Source organism: Spermophilus citellus, assembly GCF_964194105.1.
Source record: "Spermophilus citellus genome assembly, chromosome: 5".
In the NCBI taxonomy this organism is placed as follows: Eukaryota; Metazoa; Chordata; class Mammalia; order Rodentia; family Sciuridae; genus Spermophilus; species Spermophilus citellus.
In genome coordinates this window covers 51122381-51136953 of record NC_138186.1, presented here as the reverse complement: position 1 = coordinate 51136953, position 14573 = coordinate 51122381, and the positions used below count along the sequence as shown (strand labels likewise).

The 14573-nt window shown below is 43.1% G+C and overlaps 1 protein-coding gene and 1 long non-coding RNA gene across 6 annotated transcripts in view; both read left to right on the top strand.

Annotated features, from left to right (window-relative positions):
* LOC308650070 overlaps positions 1-14573 on the top strand; it is a 637596-nt gene that overhangs the window by 493143 nt on the left and 129880 nt on the right. The window lies entirely within an intron of this gene.
* Positions 1-14573, top strand: part of ILRUN (inflammation and lipid regulator with UBA-like and NBR1-like domains) — a 93229-nt gene that overhangs the window by 75271 nt on the left and 3385 nt on the right. For 2 of the 5 annotated variants that reach the window (XM_081294313.1, XM_081294316.1), the window contains exon 5: positions 4126-4195. The exons of the other annotated variants lie outside the window; for them this stretch is intronic. In XM_081294313.1, coding sequence (XP_081150439.1) covers positions 4126-4158 — 33 coding nt within the window. In that variant the 3' untranslated portion in view covers positions 4159-4195. The remainder of the gene's footprint in view (positions 1-4125; positions 4196-14573) is intronic. 5 annotated transcript variants of the gene reach the window in all.

The window sequence follows — 14573 nt, the reverse complement described above, 5'->3', positions numbered from 1 at the left end:
TATTTACCGTGTTTGCATGTCTTGTTGACATCTTTTCAATCTGTTATGGCCCATTGACCTCTTTACCCACAACCCAGCGTGGCTCAAGTGATATTTTGACTTTTCAAATGTGGGAGATAAGTGAGAAAAATGTTAGCCGAGAATTTAAATACTCTGTTGTGAGATACCCTTCTAGCTGTATGAGTTCTTGATCTGTTTTCCTCATGCCCTGCTAAGGTAACGGTGGCTCCTGGTTGTTGGTTGGGGCTGGTTGATGAAGCCCTGGTGCTGATAGTTCATGGTGGCAGGTATTGTGTGGTTGAGTATTGGGAGAATTCCCCTGCATTCTTCTCTGATGGAAAATGCTGTCCACTTAAGCCCTGTGTCCCACCTGTACAGCTACACAGACTGTGAAGTCGAGTTTTGCTTCGTGGTGGCATTCATCCTCAATTTTTAAAATAAAATTGTTTATTTGAGGGGCAAGTTGCTCTGTAAAATGGTATTTTTCTGACTAGTGGTTTATATATGGTTTAGATCAAGAGACAACTTAAGAAACCTGGTGATGTGAGTGGTCTTTCTTCACATGGTGTCATAAGAGGAAATTTATTGAGCAGTGGTAACAGAATGGATTGATATGTTGATTGATGGTCTTTATAGAGGATTTTGTGCAGTCATGTTAGTTGTACAGGACATGAGAGGAGTAAGTTGGCCAGACAATATTGCTGTATTGAGGAAGGACTTAACACTCTTAAATAAAGATTTTCTTTTAACTTATATAATTCTCCGGAGTCCTTAAATTTTTCTTTCTTAAATTTAATCCTTTAGAGTCTGTGACTGTTCTAAGGGTAGTGAGCAGCCTTGTTAGAATGGAAACTTGAGGCAGCTGAGTTTGATGGGAAGATGAAAGTTGAAAGAAGCAAAATCAGTCACTCCACTGCTCTCTGCACAGGAAGCCCTTAGGCAGCTGTGAGCTGTCTTGCTGAGCCACGCTACAGTCTCAGGAGAGGGCTGACATTCCTGGCCAGGGCACTGCACTCATCTGCATGGTGACGTGGTTGTTGTCCTCTTCTTTGGGGACTGATGCTTTTCATCAATTCCATGATATCATCCAGAGGGTATGGTGGTCTCGTCCTCGTCTTTCCTGCTATCTTTAATTAAGGTCTCATCAGCTAGCTGCTTCCTTTGGAAAAGCTGGACCATAACGAGAGGCTATTGAGGTATTTCTTGAAATTGATGAGCTCTTGGGATGTTTTTATGGACCCTGGGATCATTTAGAAGTCGCTAGAATGCATTGAAAATGTCAGTATTTGGGGTCTCCCTTTTCTCTTAATCTGTGCAGAATCTTATTTCAAAAGTATTTATATGAACCAAAGTTTCATGAAAGTATTTCTGACCCAAATTGAGTCATCTCCATATCTTAGGGCTCCTTAAGAATTTCATTAGGGTATAGACAGTCATCCCTAAGTATTAACAAATCTATGCACATCTAGAGTGGAATGTATTTGGCTGTGGTAGGAGACACAGGAGGAATAAAATATGTGATCCCGCCCACTAGAAGCTTTCAGTACAGCAGGGAGATGAAACAGGCACAGGGCTGTCGTAGAACAGTTCAGCCGAGATGAAGTATGAATTTAGTTAGTAGAGAACATATAATTTGTTTGCAAAGGGAAATGATGGGGGGTGTGCAGTAAGAGAAGCAGATGAAATGGAGGTGGAGTTAAAGGAAAGGCTTTTCAAAGGTTAGATGAGATTTGGAAAGATGGCCAGACAGCATGGAGAGTGGTATGGAGAACATTTTAAAGTGCCGAGGGCAGAATAAGTAAGGAATCTGTGGTCCAGAGTATGGGTGATGGTCAGATGCAGTAACGCATGCCTGGAATTCCAGATACTGAGGCAGGAGGACTGCAAGTTCGAGGTCAGCTTGGGCAAAGGTCTGGGGATGTAGCTCCATTATAGAGCGTTTGCCTGGTGGAATCCCCAGTGTGTGTGTGAGCAGGGGTGGAGTTATCCCTTTGAGGAGTAGTGAAAAATAATTACAAAGGGCTTTGAAAAATCTTAATACTATATTTAAATGGATACAAATTTATGCTAAAGGGGAGATTTAAAAATGATAGAATCCTAAATATTTATATTTGGCTTTCAAATACACTGCTAAGTTTAAAAGCCAGCATGCTTGAGCTCTAAAGTGTATACTTGACAAAGTGATGCCCTCAGGTATATACTGGAGTTAGTTTTTAACAGTTAAGTACTAGACATGCTTCCAGGTGCTTTGCAGAGATCATCTCATTTTTAGATGAGGAAACAAAAGCTCTGAGCGGCATAGCTGGGATTCTAATCCAGGCACCACATTACTAAAAGGTATTTCCTGGTAGGTGCACTTGGGCTTGCCATAGGTCCTCTCATTCAGCTGGAAGCTGTGTTGAGGGCCAGCGTGAACTGAGTTGACTAGTATCAAGGCAGGAAAGAAGCAGAATTGAAATAAGAAAAGTGATTCTAAAGTAAATTGAGCATTGTCTGTGGCTTCTTGTTTTCACAGAGCTCCCGATTGCTGGGTGTTTAAAATAGTGATGGCTTTTCCTCAGTAAAAATAAAACAATTTTTAACTCTCGGCTGGTGTTGTAATAAATTACACCCTTTTATTTATGAATGAATAGAAAAGAAGAGAGAGACCCTGGGCTCTGGTGGTGAAAAGTGTTTTCAGTTTCCCAAAGATATTCTTCATTGGATGAAGAGGAGGGGTACCTGGTGCACTGGCATCAGCGATCACTGAGTTGGCAATAGATTTTTTATTTTCTCTAAAGAAATTACCTGCATGACATCAAAGCTGAGAAAGAACGTGACACTTTTGAAGCCCACGACCACAGCTTTAGTTTTCTGCTCCCTCCATAGTTACAGCTTAACTTGCTAAGGTTGGTAGGATGACATGAAAAGATTGCTTGAGGTAGCTGCTCTGTGAGGACTGGGTGTGTCTGTCTGTCTGCAGAGGGGCAGATCTGTCAGTGTCAGGAACTGAACTCCTAGTGGTAAGCTCCCCCAGACTCAGTGCTTCATCCCTGCAGGGGATGCTCTAGGTGGGAACCGCTGCCTCAGCTGCATCTGGCAACCCAGAGGCCCTAGCCCCTCCCTGTGAGAGCCGTCAGGGAGTCAGCAAAATAAGAACATTCCGACCTGCTCCAAAGATTCATAAATTTGGCTCCTTGGTTTTGTTAGAATTTTGCTATTCTCATTCTCAGCTGAATTGTGACTGACTTGTCCCGAGTTAGATTAAATATTGATGGAGGTTAAGAACTATTTTAATTCATACTTTTAATGTGATCGCTCCAGAGCCTTTGAGGACCAACAGTCACAACTGCATAGGTGCTCATTGCTGGCTTAAGGCCTGTCACACAGTGCATTCTAGCACTCTGACTCATCTTTGGGGCCAGGGTCGCTTCTGCTTGGATAGTGTGAGAGTAATGTAAAACAATTTACAGAGGTGTGGAAGAAGGGGGAAAAGGCCTATTAAAATTAGATATGTTGGGGCTGGGGGTGTGGCTCAAGCAGTATCACGCTGGCCTGGCATGCTTGCGGCCCGCGTTCGATCCTCAGCACCACATACCAACAAAGATGTTGTGTCCGCCGATAACTAAAAAAAAATAAATATTAAAAAAATTCTCTCTCTCTCTCTCTCTCTCCCTCTTAAAAAAAAAAAATTAGAGGGCTGGGGATGTGGCTCAAGCGGTAGCGCGCTCGCCTGGCATGCGTGTGGCCCGGGTTCGATCCTCAGCACCACATACAAACAAAGATGTTGTGTCCACTGATAACTAAAAAATAAAATATTAAAATTTAAAAAAAATTAGATATGTTGGGCTCGGGTTGTGGCTTAGTGGTAGAGTACTTGCCTAGCATGTGTGAGGCCCTGGGTTTAATCCTCAGCACCACATAAAAATAAATAAATAAAATAAAGATATTGTGTCCATCTACAATTAAAAAAATATATATTAAAAAGATAGATACGCCTTTTAATTACCAGCCAGTAATTTTTTAAATCTCTTAAGTGTTTATTTTGGAGGCACTGCAGAATGAACACAAGGGGCTCTTTACCACTGAGCTATATCCCCAGCCCTTTTTATTTACTTACTTATTTATTTTGTAATTTTGAGACAGGATCTCCCTCAGTTGTCAGGAGTTCCACTTTGAACTTGCTATCCTCCTGCCTGAGTAGCTGGAGTTACAGGTATGTGCCACTGCACCCAGCTCTGAATGTTTTCTAATGCCTTGCAGAGCCATAGGGCACCAAGTGGTCTGATTCAGGACAGCTAGAAATAAAAGTGTGGCTGGTAAAACCCAAGTGGCTGTTCTTCAGAACAGCCAAATGCTTTGCTTCCTTTCTCTAAAGGAGTAAGATTTTACACTGGGGCGGGGGATGGGGGGCAGAAAAGTAAATTTATTTATTTTGTTACTTGGACTATGGCTATTATTTTGCATTTGGTCTTACTTAAAAAAATGTTTCCAGCTGATATATGTCGTATGTTTCTACTTTAAACTGGATTATAGTCTGAACCACTGTTATTACTTCTGCCAAGTGCTGCTTCTGGAGAAACACGCTATTATCTTTGCGGGTAGTTGATCCCAGGGCCTTCAGCTCCTCAGCAGCACTGCCAAGTGCCATCTGCCCTGCCTGCCCACATCCCCCATCCCTCCCCTCAGAGCTAGAACAGGAGTCAGTCTGCTTTTATCACATCAGAAGTCAACCTTTTTCTACCCAGTGGCTGTGTTGATTAGGGCACAGAGGAGTTATTTTCATCCATATGAGGGTTTACAAATAGTCCTCGGGAGTACTAGAGATTTGGAAAAGGTTGTGTTTCACTGGTCTAACATCTACTTTGAAGTGGCCTGTAAGTTTTAATAATAAGGGATGACTTTGGGGGACTTAGTAAAATTAAATCTAACATTTGCCTAGTTTCTAGGCACTGAATTTGACCAGAAGCCTGGTGATTGGTGGTGTTAACTGGGCTAACGGTTGTGGGGGGATGTTGGAGGGCACCCATTGCCATGAAACCTGATTATTTTCTATTTTTACGTGCAGATCCTTTTCCTGAAAAGAAGCTGTAAGGACAACTTGTGTCTCTTGATATTTTGTTCGGCCTATGTTGTCCTCTGGCAAAGAACAGGTAGCAAAGCTCGCTAAAGCTATAAAAACTGCCATTTATTAAGCACTTACACTATGGCAGGCACTGTGCTCAAGACTTTTAAAATTTATTTGTTGTTGAAATTATCAATGTACTAAGTACATCCAAGTAGTTTTACAAAACTAATCACAAAAAACACCAGTCACCTTTCTGCCTCTCAACCCCCAGTTTTTGTTCCCCAGAGCCAGCAGGCTCAGTGCTTGACATTCATTATTCATTTAGTTCACACCAGAGTACAAGTTGAGTACTGTCATCATTTCTTCTTTACAGTTACTGAGCCTTGAAGTATACAGGTTCCATGACTTGTTTAAGGTCATGCAGCTAGAAAATGGTGAGGCCAGGATGTGAGCAGAAGCAGTTGTCTTGACTCCTGAGCCTGCTGTGTGCTTTAACTCTGTATTATATTGCTTTCCAGTCCCAGTGCTCAAGTGCACATTTAATTAGCTAACAGCTGTGGGCTTTCTGTCATGTATGGCTGCATTTCAAATGAGGATCAAGGCAGATACCAAATATTGTGTGACTTCTCCATTACTAAGCCTGTTCTCCCCACAAGCTACTACTTTCTTTCTACCCTCCAAGAAAGGAATGGTTCCTTAGAAACCTCAATACCAAGACACTTGGGTTTAGATTTTGTTGGCATTGAAATTTCCTTTAAGTCACTCTCGTGATAGCAATACCTATAGCTCTTGAAGTTATCAAAAACTTCCTATCCCTTGATGGTGGCAAAAAGGTAAATAGTCTCAGTGGTTTTGTTTTTCTGTAGCAAATTTAAAATTTCCCCTTGAATATACTGAGTATTTGGTTTGCTAATTTTTTTTAACCCAAAGCATTTTTTATTGTTAATACTAGTACAATAATGAAACAAATATGTTTGAAAATAGCACAGTGTAGCAAAAAAGTGCTTGGTACCAGATGTGTCTCTCAAATCTCAGCTCTTCCATGCTTTAGGGAAAGACCTTGGATAATTAACTTTTGCAATATTATAAAATGCCTTTATTACATTTTGCATTGATTTAGTCTTGGCTTGTTTGTCTTCATTTGGGGAAGTTTTATTTCTGAGCCAAGTATATATTGATGAGTAAAAATAGGTCAATAAAATAGTAAAGTATCTTCTAAGAATGGTATCTCTGTTGCAACTCCAAGATTCATTTAATCCAATCTGTTTCTCAAAGTCTGTAAAATCCTAGGATATGGAGGTAATACATTTCCTGAATACGGTTTGCTTGTTTTTTGTTTTTTTTTCCTTTGATACTGGAGGTTGAGCTTAACCACTGAGCTACATCCCCAGCCCTTTTTATTTTTCTATTTTTGAGATAAGATCTCACTAAATTGTCAAACCCAGCTTTGACCTTGGGATCCTCCTGCCTCAGCCTCCCAAGTAGCTGGGATTATAGGCCTGCATCAACATGCCCAGATATATAATATTGGAGATTTTTATAAAGATCCAGATGGAGTTTTGTCAAGTGGCCTATTGCATATCCAAGTTAAGTATAAAGTTTAGAAGAGGAATTTAGGATTGAGGTGAAGATATAAATTTGGATATCGTGTCACATCGATAGTGTCTAATACTGTGAGATGGGGTATGATCCCCTAGATGATGAGCACAGAGTAGGATATCTTGGCTGCCTGGCTACAACTGCTAACATTTTAAGCCAGATAAACTTTTTTCTTTTTGAGCATGGCAGGAGTGTTTGTTCTTATGTGCTGTGTGATGTTTCGCAGCGTCCCTGGTCTTCACACACTTAATACCATAAGTGCGATGCTCCCTCTTTACAGTATAACAACTCCACAGAGTGTCTCCAGGCACTGCCAAGTGTCCCTGGGGGAGCAGAGCCCTCCCACTGATACAGAGAAGAGGTTCGAGGTCGGGGTGAGGCTTAACATTGTCTGTGACATGCTGTCTAAAGCATCTTCGCTGCACTGGATTTTTCTTTTAGGAGCTGGGATGAACCCAGTACCTCCCAAGAGGATGTGCTTTACTATGGAGCTACACCCTCATTTTATTTTTATTTTTTTAATATTTATTTATTAGTTGTTGTTGCACAGTATACCTCTATTTATATGTGATACCGAGGACTGAATCCAAGGCCTCGCACATGCTGGGCAAGTGCTCTACCACTGAGCCACAAGTCCAGCCCCCACCCCCATTTTATTTTTATTCTTAATTCACAACATTCTTGTAACTTTTGTAGTTATATAAAACAGCGGGGAAGCTTTAAGTGACTGCTGACATTCCCACAGCAAATTGAGGTTGGGCCATGGGCTGGAACTGAGGGACCCAGTTTGATTCTGATGTTGTAGATCACACTGTTGATGAGGTTTGCTGGCAAGCAAAGTTGGTTGCCTGGGCTCTGAAGGTAATTTAGACACTAGTGTCAGGTTGTGCAGACCTTCTCATTCACCTGTGAGAGCTGCAGAAGAATTTGTGGCCAAGGAGGAAGCAGTGCAGAGCAACTAAGGGACCTGCCCCAGCTCTGTGGCAGTTGAGCACATTTTGTACCTTAGGGGATGCCAGAAGACTTGATGATATTATGATGATTCTCTTTTTGAAAACCCAGAAGAGCCAGTAAAGTTCTCCCAGCTTTGCTGGTGTTTGCATTGGCATGGGTCATGTGTGTATTTTTAAAATAAATTAAGCAAACACTGTGGACTTAGAAAATGTCTTTTGTTGTTTGTAACGTTGCTATCCGAAAATAAAAAGTATGTCCAGGAACTCTCTCTTTTGTACCTCAACAGCTTCAAAAGCTGTCCAGCTCCATTTTATTTGCTTTGAGGCTCAGAGCATTGTCTTAGACTTTTCTGATGCTGGGCAGTCTTGTAGCAAAAATGGAGCTAGTATCCAGGATTGCTGTTGTACTTATTTGGGTTGTAAGGATGCTTTCTCCTGTACTCAAATTCAGCATTTTAATTTCTAATAATATTTCAGAGTTGAAGTAGTGAAAGTACAGGTTCAAGTAGATAAAAGTGTAATTCTGAAGTGTGTGAATTTATCTGCAGGTGTGGATGTTCAGGTTTCAAATTAATTAATTGTTCTTAGCTCAGTCTGCCGTGACTGTATTCTAACAAGACTAACAAAATATTGTACCTCAGGGAAGATGTGGGCTTCCTTATGGCTCAACTTAAAGTGAGGCCCTTTCCAGAGTCCCTTGGAAGGATCTGAGGATCTTGGGCATTTTCCCTGTGATGCTATTGCCTTAAGGACTGATTAAGTCAAGCTAAAATTGATTGCTTTACATAAAGTTAGCTTTGATACTATTGAGTCAGAAAGCGAGATCTCCTGGGTACTCAGCCTGTGCTAATAATTTCTATCTCCAAATAATTTACTGATTACAAAGTGATCAGCCCATAGGAAAGAATGAGAGCCAGTAAAGGTAAAATAAGCTGAGTTCCAGGTGACTTTTTAAGTGCTCACAGGTGTTTGGGAGAAGAAAACAGTAAGGTTTGGAGTAGTTAAGATATGGTATTTTGATGGATTTGAACTGATTTAGAGGGAAGAATCACCACTTGCAGGAAGGTCCAGAGGCAACCATGGGCAGGGTGTATGCAGGGGACACTGGCCAGCCAGCTGGCTGCGGTGAGCTTAGAAAGGGTGGGGCGAAAAATCAGAGGAAGACCTTTGAGAGCCACGCAAAAGAGGGTTCCGTGTTTAATGTGAAAGGAAAAAGAGCCAGCAGTGCTTCTGAGCAAGGACGGGTCAAGATGTAACCCAATATGACCAGGACCAAGGAGAAGACAGCTTACTCTATTCCTTTAACCAGCTAGCCAGCCAGCCATTGTGAGGGGTGATGCCTGTGAGTTGATCGTGAGATGGCCAAGGAAAGGGTAGTTGACAAAAAAGGTTGTAAGAGCTTGAAAGTGTGAGAGGAAATGGGACCAGCAGCCTTACCTGTGTCTTAGCAGAGCTCCCATAATGCAGTTACAATGGCTGTGTGGCTAGGAAGGAGGATAAGCTGCTTTTCTTTGGGTGTCCTCCCCATAGGAACTCGCGCCAATCTCTTTCTTCCTTTTAGGAATCCTCTTACTCTAAGAGATGCTCACAGAGAGGTCTGCGAGTACCCTACTTGGATTCTATCATATTGATTCATGGTGTCTTTAAGCTAGAAGAAGTCCAAATAGCAGATAATTTTTTCTGACATCTTTCTGAAGATGGAAAGGGAAAGTCATACTCAGATAGGATCCTTCATCTCCTTGTCGAACTTTTAATAAAACAGTTTCATTGAGCTATGTTGGAGTTTGATAGCGATTCTCTTAATCTGAAGGGGGATGGTAAGTGAAGCTGTGGAGTTGCTTTTGGCCATGGGTAGCTTGGATGAATGGGAGGAGGAAGGCTGGAGGGTGCATGGAGGGAAGAAAGGAGGTTAGACAGACATGGGTGATAGGGAGGCTAGAAGGATGGGTGGTGAAGGTTGGTAAGTGGAAGGAGGATGGCTGGATAGAGAAGTTCCCCAGTGGCATTATATTTAGTTAAGAGCAACAGAAAAACTGTTCTAAGAGGTAAGTATGAAAAATGGATATACAGGGCTTTTAAAAAGATACTAAGGAGCTGGGAGCATGACTCAGTGGTAAAGTGCTTGCCTAGCTCATGTGAGGCCTGGATTTGATGCCCAGCTCTGGGGGAGCAGAAAGGTTGAGCACACACATGCACGTGCAGAAGACTGTGAACTAAGCCTGCCCTGTGATCAGCCCTTATGCCTTAAAAGTAAGCTTTTTCCAGTTCTTTGCTGGTTCTTACCCTTATCCTCAGCTAAGACAAGAAATTTTTGAATTTGGGGGGGATTTTCCCATGAAAGTGGCTTGAAAAGGACTCGGTAGAAGTCCTCTTATGCTGAAGTGGCCCTTCTATACCACCAGCAAGCTACCTTGCACACAGTGGACTGTGTGCAGTCAGCAGTCACCAAGGAAGGCCCTGGTTTGAATATCCTCAGAGAGCGCTCATCATTCTGCCTGTTACTTTCTAGTTAATGAGAGACTAATGGTTGATCAGGCCATGTCAGTCTCTGGCCCCTGCCACCCAGGCCAGGCCTGTGAGCTGGGCCTCACCACACCATGTTTGCAGTACAGGATCAGGACAGAACTTGGTACTAAACCCTGTATTCTTCAATGTTTGCATTCAGTGTACATAAGTGATTAAAAAAAAAAAAGAAGAAGCACTAGGCTGGTGAAGCGCTGACCAGGACTGGCCCAGGAAATGAGGAGGAGGAGGAGGAGGAGGAGGAGAGGGCCTCATGGTGTTATCTGATGCTGCCATCAGTATACACTGGGAGAGCATGTTATTTCGCATCTATGCAGCAAATGCTCCTGTCTTTTATTAAGCTGTGTAAACCTTTTTATTTATTCAAACCAAATCACAAATAAAAGCAAAATAAAGACAGGTATGTGAAAGTTTCTGTGTTGTGGTGGTTTATCTTAAACAAGTTTTCATATAAAGAGTAAACCAAAAAAGCTTTCAGTGAGACAGCCTTTTTTCATTAGGAATTTTGGCCGTCTCCTTTTTTTCCTAGAAGGTTAGAAAAGAGAACAGAGAATTGGCTCAGCGGTGCAGCACCTTTCACAGTTCCTTCCTTCATTTTACTGACATTTCGGTCCATTGGGTGCACGGCACAAATAATCAGCAAGAACAAGCCCTACCCCACACAGGCAGCCTGCTCTCCTCATAGCACATCACTGACTACTATTCAAAATTGAATGAACTTTCAAAAAATTCTAGCATACAGTTAATGTGTTCTCATTGACAGTTTGAAAAAATATATTTTAGTTGTTGATGGACATTTATTTATTTGTATGTGGTGCTGAGAATCGAACCCAGTGTCTCACACATGCTAGGCAAGCACTCTTCCATGGAGCTACAACTCCGGCCCTCATTGACAGTTTTTTAGTATAGATTTGAGCATCCCTAATTTAGAAATTCAAAATGTGACAAAATCAAAACTTTTAGAACATCAATATAATGTCACCACTAGTGGAAAATTCCACACCATGAAACTTTGTTTTATGTACAAAATTATGAAACTGAAATTATTTGTATAAGGTATATACAAAATAAGTGAATTTCATTTGTAGACTTGGATCCCATTCCCAAAATACTTTTTTTTGGGGGGGGGGGGCGTGTCAGAGATTGAAAGCAGGGCTGCTTTACCACCAAGTCACAACCCCAGTTTTTTTTTTTTTTATTCTAAGTTGCTGAGGCTGACCTTGAACCTTGTTATCCTCCTGCCTTAGCCTCCCCAGTTCCTGGGATTACAGACAGGCACCATCATGCCCAGCTCAATATATCCCGTGCTATATATGCAAATCTTCAAAAATCCCAAACACGTCTAGTCCCAGCCATTTCAGGTAAGAGATATACAAAGTGTACCCCTTTTTGGAAAGGTGATTTTGACCTTCGTAGTTTTGGGAAGAACTCTAAGGTTTTGCAGGTGTGAGGCTGATCCATGCACTGTGGCTTTTGAAAACTGCAAGTAGAGAAGGTCCTGACTAAAGTAGGCTATAAAAATGTTTGTGTGTGTTGTGTTGGTTTTTTGAGACAGGGTCTCTCGCTGTTGCCCACACTGGTCTCCTGGGCACAAGCAGTCCATGGTGTCCAGCCACAAGTCATTTTCTGGTTTCAAGTATTTGTGTCCTCTGTAAATATGGTTAAATGAGTCTGGCTGCTGATCTTTATGTGATAGGACAAGATTCCTCATAGACAAGGGCAGCCTTCAGCATCAGATTCACCAAAATCACGTTTAAAGACAAGTCATTGATGTCAGGTTAGTTAGTATTGGCATCTGCTTTTCTTGCAGATAAAGAAGAGCTGCTAGTTACCCCAGAAGACAGTGAACACTCTCTGTATTTCCCCAGTCTTCCTTTAGGACAGGATGGTGTTGGCCCCCGGAACTGTGACACCGGCTCATAGAGCTCTAGCAGAGTTCTGGGGACAGGCCTTCCATCTTGAACATACATACCTCCGTCCCTCTGCTAGGAAAGGCACTTCCCACTTGGTCTTCTGCCATGGGACACCCTGGACAAACTGTTCTTGGATTCTTTGCCAGCTTTCTCCTGTACAACTGGTGTTGAGTTGCCCGTGTTCTGTGATCCACTATAATCCTACATGCAGGGACTCTAGATCATAGAGTAGTTTCAAAATAGGATTGGCTCCCTCTCCCTTCCTTGAACTGATGGTAGTTGATTGGGGAAAGCAGAATAATCTTGTTCCTCAAGCCACCTTTCTGCACCAGTTAAGCATCAGGCACTCCTCCCCTGGGTTAAAGGAAATTGGGTAGCATTCTTCCTTTGGAAAAGCACAGAACCTCAGTCATTAAATAGAGGATCCATGATGACTATAATCTAAGCTAGTTAAATCCGACACTTAATGATCTGAGGGCCAGGACGGTCATGTGGGAATCTGAAAGTGCTCATCTCTTTCCCCTGACAATTGCACAGAACCCCCTGTTTATCTGTTAAACGGGAAGCACAGCAGCTCCAGAGGAAAGTCTCATCTTCCCTTCTCTGCGTGTTCCACACCAGTCACGGGCCCATCCCTGCACTGTAGAGGCGCACAGGCAGGGTGGAGCTCTGGGCCAAGAAGCAGTTACTTTTAGGGTAAAGGGGGAGATATTTCATAGAAAACAATACTATTTGCTTTTCAGGTTGTCTTTGTGCACTTTTTTCCTGTACAGAAGCCTGGTGTTAAATCTTAGAGAACCTAAGCTTCTGTTGCTCTCCCTGTTCACTCTGGATGAACGGCTATTGGGAAATGCTGAGTTAGCAGCCTGTTTTAAGCGGCTTTACCTCCTACCTCTGGGGCACATGGCCTTCCTTGGAAGTTGTGCCAGGTGGAGTCTGAGAGCCCTTTGCCACCCTTGATTGAGCTGGTAGTGCCGAGGCTGCTGACAGAGCTGCCGCCTTGGCTGGCTTGCTGGAGGCATAGTTGGCTCAGGGATCAGCAGGTCTTGTGGGATTTTTGGCATTTGAAACACCAGCTGCTCCATTTACCAGTGCTGTGCCCTCCATCAGGTTACCTCACTTCTCTTGAGCCGGGAGATCATGTTTGTCTCAGTGGATCCTTTGTGAGGATTAAAGAGAACATTTCAGGCACTGTGGCCATGCTTGGCGTGTGACTGAGCTCCTCAGTTAGGCCTGCCCATCCTGGGGCTCCCTCCTCCCAATGTTTTGTTCAGTGATACCTCAAAGCAGTAAATTCTGGCCTTCGGGGGGGCTTTATGTGGAAAAACACAGTGATGAGGGGGATTCCATCATTTCCACAAAGAAGAAGAAAAATATGGAAAATTTAATCTCATTTTCCCCATTCTTGGTGGCTTTGACCTCTGTCTGGCCTAAGCATGACCAGAAGATGTTTCTCTTAGAATACTGTTTTACAGCTTCCTGAGCCAGGCACTTTGTGTCAACTCTCAAAACCTTAAATCTGGAAAGGTTCTGGAGCAAGCTGAGGTGGTGGAGGGAAGAGTCCCCACCAGGGTTATTTGGTGAGTGGGTGCAAAGCTGGAAGCAGCATCCGGGTTTCCTCCCGGGTCTGCACATCAGCATCCCACTGCAGCAGTGGGAACTGGGAGGGTCTTGCAACTCTCATCACCTCCCCTATCTTTTCCTGGGCCCTAGGAGGCTATGACCAAATGGATGGCATGAACCAGACACTTATCCCTAAGCCTACACAACTGTTTAGAAAACCTGGCTTTGGAAGGGCCACTGTTGTAGGACATGGGGGGTCTGACACTCCAGGCATTAGCCCGAGAAATCCTATCCTCCTCCAGTTCCCAATTCAATGAGTGTCTCTTGGGTGCCTGCAGGGTGACAGCAAAGAAAGCGCACTCACGATGAAAAGGGATTCTGATCATAGGCAACCCTGCAAACTGGCACTTTTATTCCTTTTCAAAGAAATCTTTTTTGTGTGTGTTTGTTTTTTTAAAGCACTCATTCTGGCTCTGCCCACGTTCAATCAGACTAATGAAAAAACGTGATCTTGGTCTCCCTGTGCCTTCCTGCTCTGAGTTTGGTTCAGATTCGGGGTTCTTCCCATGGGTCATCCAGCATGGGGAACACTCCTCAGGTCATTTCTCATGGGGATGACTGAGTGCTTGCTCTTCACACCAGCTAATCCCTGCAGCCTTTAGGCCTGTGTGGGATATAGGGAGACTGGCTACCAGTCAGCTGTGCACTTTCAGGTCTTATATTAAATGATTTCACCAAGGAAGAGGGGAGGGCAGAGTGAGGCACACCATCCTGCAGTGTGTGATGTGACTGCTTTTGGTGTTGGCACATCTCATCTGGTATCTCATTCTGAATCTAAAGGAAAAGCAAGACCAAGAAGCCTTTTCCACCCAGCCAGACACATGGAAAGTGACTTTGGGAATTTGTAGTAAGCCCCAAGGAGAACAAAGAACACTGCGGCCCACAGACTTAGGCTTGAGTCCTGGCTATGCTTCT